Raw genomic sequence first — 4389 nt, 5'->3', positions numbered from 1 at the left:
ACACTGGGTCACTCTTCTTCACAGGATTGTGGTTTCCTGTGCGGCATCAGTTGAGAGGGGCATTAAGGTGCCCTCTGGCCTGCCCTCCCCCCTTGGCTCCAGTGTGCCCAGGGCAGAATCTCTGTAGAGAAGGGGCTGAGGGACAGCCATCTGGCTGGAATGTGGGCCTCGGAGTCTGGTCTTCAAGCTCTGTAGGCACAGCAAGCACATAGTGTGTTGACTCGGATGGCTGAGGATGTGTTGAGAGATTTGTGGGGGGGAGTCCCCTTCCCACAAGCTGCTCCTCAAGGGCATTAGTGGTTTCCAATGGGTCAGTTTTGCCCCCGGGGTGCTTTGGCAATGTCTGGAGACATTTTTGGTTGTCACATTTTAGAGGAGGGTACAACTGGTATCTAGTGGGTAGAGGCCAGGAACCCTGCTGGACATCCCTCTGTACAGGACAGCCCCCACAACAAAGAACTGTACAGCCCCAAATGTCAGTGGTGTCAAGGTTGAAAAATCCTGATACAGAGGACAGAGAGCTGAGGTATCCGGTAGACTTGGTCTCATAGTATTTATTAAGTATCTGACCACAGACAACATATTCTTAAATCTCTGACCCTTAGTTTGTTCTTAAAAATGTCCCAGAAGCGAAGACACCGAAAGCTTTAAGAAAAGCCGAAGTTTCCCTGTGCTTTCCTTTATTCGTTGAACAAACTTTTGAGTGTCTTGTGACTGCTCGTCCCCGTGCCAGGTACTGGAAGTTCACAGGTGGATGGTGCACCGCTTCTGTCCTCAGGGTGCTCACAGGCCAGCAAGGCAGACAGGCAAAGAGACTCTAATGATGTGGAATGAGAAATGCTAAGGTAGGGGTTGGCCCAGGGAAGGGGGCCGGACCCAGGCCTGGGGGTCTGGAAGACCGGCCCCTCGACGATGGGCAGGAGTTAACTAGATAAAGAGGGATGGGTGTGCAAGCAAGGACAGCAGCATGTGCAGGTCCAGAGGGGTCTTTAGACAACTGAGGCCTCGGGAAGGACCCCAGGGAAAGACGAGGCCAGGGAGGGAGACTTTGCACAGCACCTTAAGGACCTTAGGCCTATCCTGAAAACAATGGGGTACCGTTGAGAGGTTTTAAGCAAAGGAGTGAAATTGCTAGATTTGTATGAGAAATGACATTCTAGAAGCAGAGGGCATGGGACAAAAGTGGGGCAGAGAGCCCGTCTGAGAGGCTTTTATGGCAACCCAGAAGGGAGAGAAGTGCAGGAATTTGATAAGTTGTCAGAAGGGAGAATTGGCAGGACTTGGTAACTGTTTACCCATAGAAAAGCCAGGTGGGATGTCCTTAAGGCAACTGAATATATGCATATATGTGAATCTGGAGTCAAATGTTTGTCCTTGAGAGACAGAGATTTGGGAGTCAAATGTGGAAAAGGCCAGTCAGGGTACACCGGTATTTAAGAGATACGAGACAAAAGAAGCACCCACAAATGACACATGAGAAAGAAGTGGCCAGAAAAGTAGGAAGGAGACCAGGGACATGTGGCATCCCCAAAGCAGAAAGGAGCCAGTGATGACAAATGCTGCTGACAACTCAGGTGAAGGACTGAAGTGTAAGCAATGACTTGGGTGCACTGATATTGTCGGTAATGTGGCAAGCATTTTCAGTGAATGGCAGGCTCAAAAGCCAACATGGAAAGGTTGGGGCAAATGAATGAAGCAGTGAGGGAGAAGAGACAACTTCCTTTAAGAAACCAGAAGGAAGTCGTAGCCCAACCTTTTCAGAAACTTGATCTGAACAGAAAATGAACAAGGCAGCAAGACGCGGGGTTACAAGGGCACTTTGTCATGGCTCTGAGTATCTGAGTACCTTCAGCATTGAGCACATTGTATCTTAGAACACGATGCTATTTATTAGTAGAGCGTGGTCCCTGCAGAGACAGGTAGGAGGAGAAGGAGAAAGGAGCTAACCATCCGCCCACTTGCTTGCAGCCCATTTCCTCTTGGTTTGTTACAGAAAGAACAAAAGATCAGTTGGGGGCAGGCTTAAAATAGCTCTTGGAGACTGTTATTAAATCATCCCCCAACCACTTCCCTTTTGGTTGATTAAATGTCATTTTGGTAAACCCCACCCACCATGCCTTGCTTGGCAGGACGGTCAGGGACAGTCGTGTGCCGTAGAGAATTGTGGAGCCATGGAATTTCAGAACCTGGAGCCATTTGCTCTCTCCCTAGTCTTCTTAGAGTAGAAACTAGGGCTTCTGCCCCTTCCCCTTTTAATGGTGGTGGGAAGGAGAATTTTTACAGGAATTATTCAAAAACTTAAAAACAAAACAAAGTTGAATAACAATACAAAAATGGGGATGCCATCCAAACAAAGGGCCTTGTTTGTTTGTTTGTATTTGTTTACAGCTTTTTTGTTAGGTTCCCTGTCTGGCTGTCTTTCTCTGCCATTCTCAGTATTGGGGTCTCCTAAGCAGAGAATCCTGTAAAGTATTTAGAATTTTCCCTCTTCCTTGAATAGGCTGGGTCCTAGTACCATAATAGGCATAACCCTTATAAAGAAATCAACAGATCAGCCCCAAATGGAGAAGGTTCTTTCCTAAACCCCAACTTCTCCAGTCCCCTGCCACTCAACAGAAGAGCTTTTGTCCCTCACGGTGGTCATTTCACAAAAACGACCCTCTCTTTAAGGGCTGCACCCCGGTGCAGCTGTGCTCCCAGGCTGATGTCACAGAGCAGGCACTCTTCTGGGAGTGAGGTTTCAGGACGTCACCCCTGAACCCAGCCCCAGGAACAGGCAAGAGCACTAACTCGGATATTGCTTGGTTCTAGGTTCCTTCTGACCAAGGGGACATAGCTCTGAAGATGATGCGACTGGTGACTCAGCAAGAATAGGATGGACTGGGCTGGAGGTGAGCCACTTGGCCTCAGGGCACAGAAGCTGAAGCGAACACCCTGAAGCTATAGGAAGTACCATTCTCCCCTTGAATCTGACTTGGGCTGTGGTCTTGAAGGTTCCTGCTAGCTGCCGCAGAGAACAAACTCACTGCTTCTGTGACAACTTGGAAATTATTTCTGCTTCTGAAAAAAAAATCTAAGATTTTTTTAAATGGGTTTGTTTAATCAAAATGAAGGTATTGAACTATGCTAAGTTTTTTTATTTCAAAAGTAAATTATGTGATTTATAGAAAAAAGATACAAACAAAGAACAAAATAAACACACATATACTTCTCGGGAATATGCACTGCTATCTAGTGTACATCTTTGACAATCGTTTTTTGCTATATATACATATATATTTTTTGCAAAAATGGAATCATTACTATTATTTTACTGCCTTCTTTGTTTACATATCAGTATGTCCGAAACACCTTTTTATGTCAATAAATGTTCTTCTATAACATTTTTAATGGCTGCTGGGAATTCCATTTTATGGATATACTATAATTTATGTACCAAATCTGGGAAAATTGGAAAGCCACATGCAAAAGAATGAAACTAGACTGCTATCACCATACAACAAAATTAACTTAAACTGGATCAAAGACCTAAATTTGAGACCTGAAACAATAAATTGCATAGAAGAAAACACAGGTACTAAACTCATGGACCTTGGATTTAGGGAAGATTTTATGAATTCAACCTCAAAGGCAAGGAAAGTAAAAGCAAGAATAAATGAATGGGACTATATCAAACTAAAGAAAAGCTTCTGCACAGCAAAAGAAACCACCAACAAGACAAAGAGGCAACCAACTGGTTGGGAGAAGATATTTGCAAGCAACACTTCTGATAAGGGACTAATCTCCAAAATATACAAAGAACTCATAGAACTCAACAACAATAACAACGACAAAACAATCCAATTAAAGAATGGGCAGAGGACCTGAGCAGACACTTCTCTCAAGAAGATATCCAAACAGCCAACAGACATATGAAAAGACACTCAACTTCACTAGCTATTAGGGAAATGCATGTCAAAACCACAAAGAGATACCACCTCACACCTGTTAGAATGGCTCTCATCAGCAGGACAAGTAATAACAAGTGTTGGAGAGGTTGTGGGGGAAAAGGAACCCTCATACACTGCTGGTGGGAATGTAAATTGCTACAGCCACTATGGAAAACGGTGCAGAGGTTCCTCAAAAAATTAAGAATAGAATTACCATATGACCCAGCAATCCCTCTTCTGGGTATCTACCCCACCAAATGTGAAAACATTTATTCATAAAGATATATGCACCCCGATGTTCATTGCAGCATTATTCACAGTGGCCCAGATATGGAAACAACCAAAGTGTCCATAAATAAATGATTAGATAAAGAAGGTGTGGTGCGTATATACAATAGAATACTACTCAGCCATAAGAAAGGATGAAATGCTGCCTCTTGCGGCAACATGGATGGATCTT

The 4389-nt window shown here is 44.5% G+C and overlaps 1 protein-coding gene across 1 annotated transcript in view; it reads left to right on the top strand.

Annotated features, from left to right (window-relative positions):
• Positions 1–3390, top strand: part of SCPEP1 (serine carboxypeptidase 1) — a 29841-nt gene extending 26451 nt beyond the window's left edge. The window contains exon 13 of the mRNA XM_011364997.2: positions 2812–3390. Within this exon, the coding sequence (XP_011363299.1) occupies positions 2812–2874 (63 nt within the window). The 3' untranslated portion in view covers positions 2875–3390. The remainder of the gene's footprint in view (positions 1–2811) is intronic.
• Positions 3391–4389: the final 999 nt, after the last annotated feature.

This window comes from Pteropus vampyrus, unplaced genomic scaffold (genome assembly GCF_000151845.1).
Source record: "Pteropus vampyrus isolate Shadow unplaced genomic scaffold, Pvam_2.0 Scaffold104, whole genome shotgun sequence".
In the NCBI taxonomy this organism is placed as follows: domain Eukaryota; kingdom Metazoa; phylum Chordata; class Mammalia; order Chiroptera; family Pteropodidae; genus Pteropus; species Pteropus vampyrus.
The sequence above is the reverse complement of the archived record's forward strand: the minus strand, read 5'-3'. Positions and strand labels throughout refer to the sequence as shown.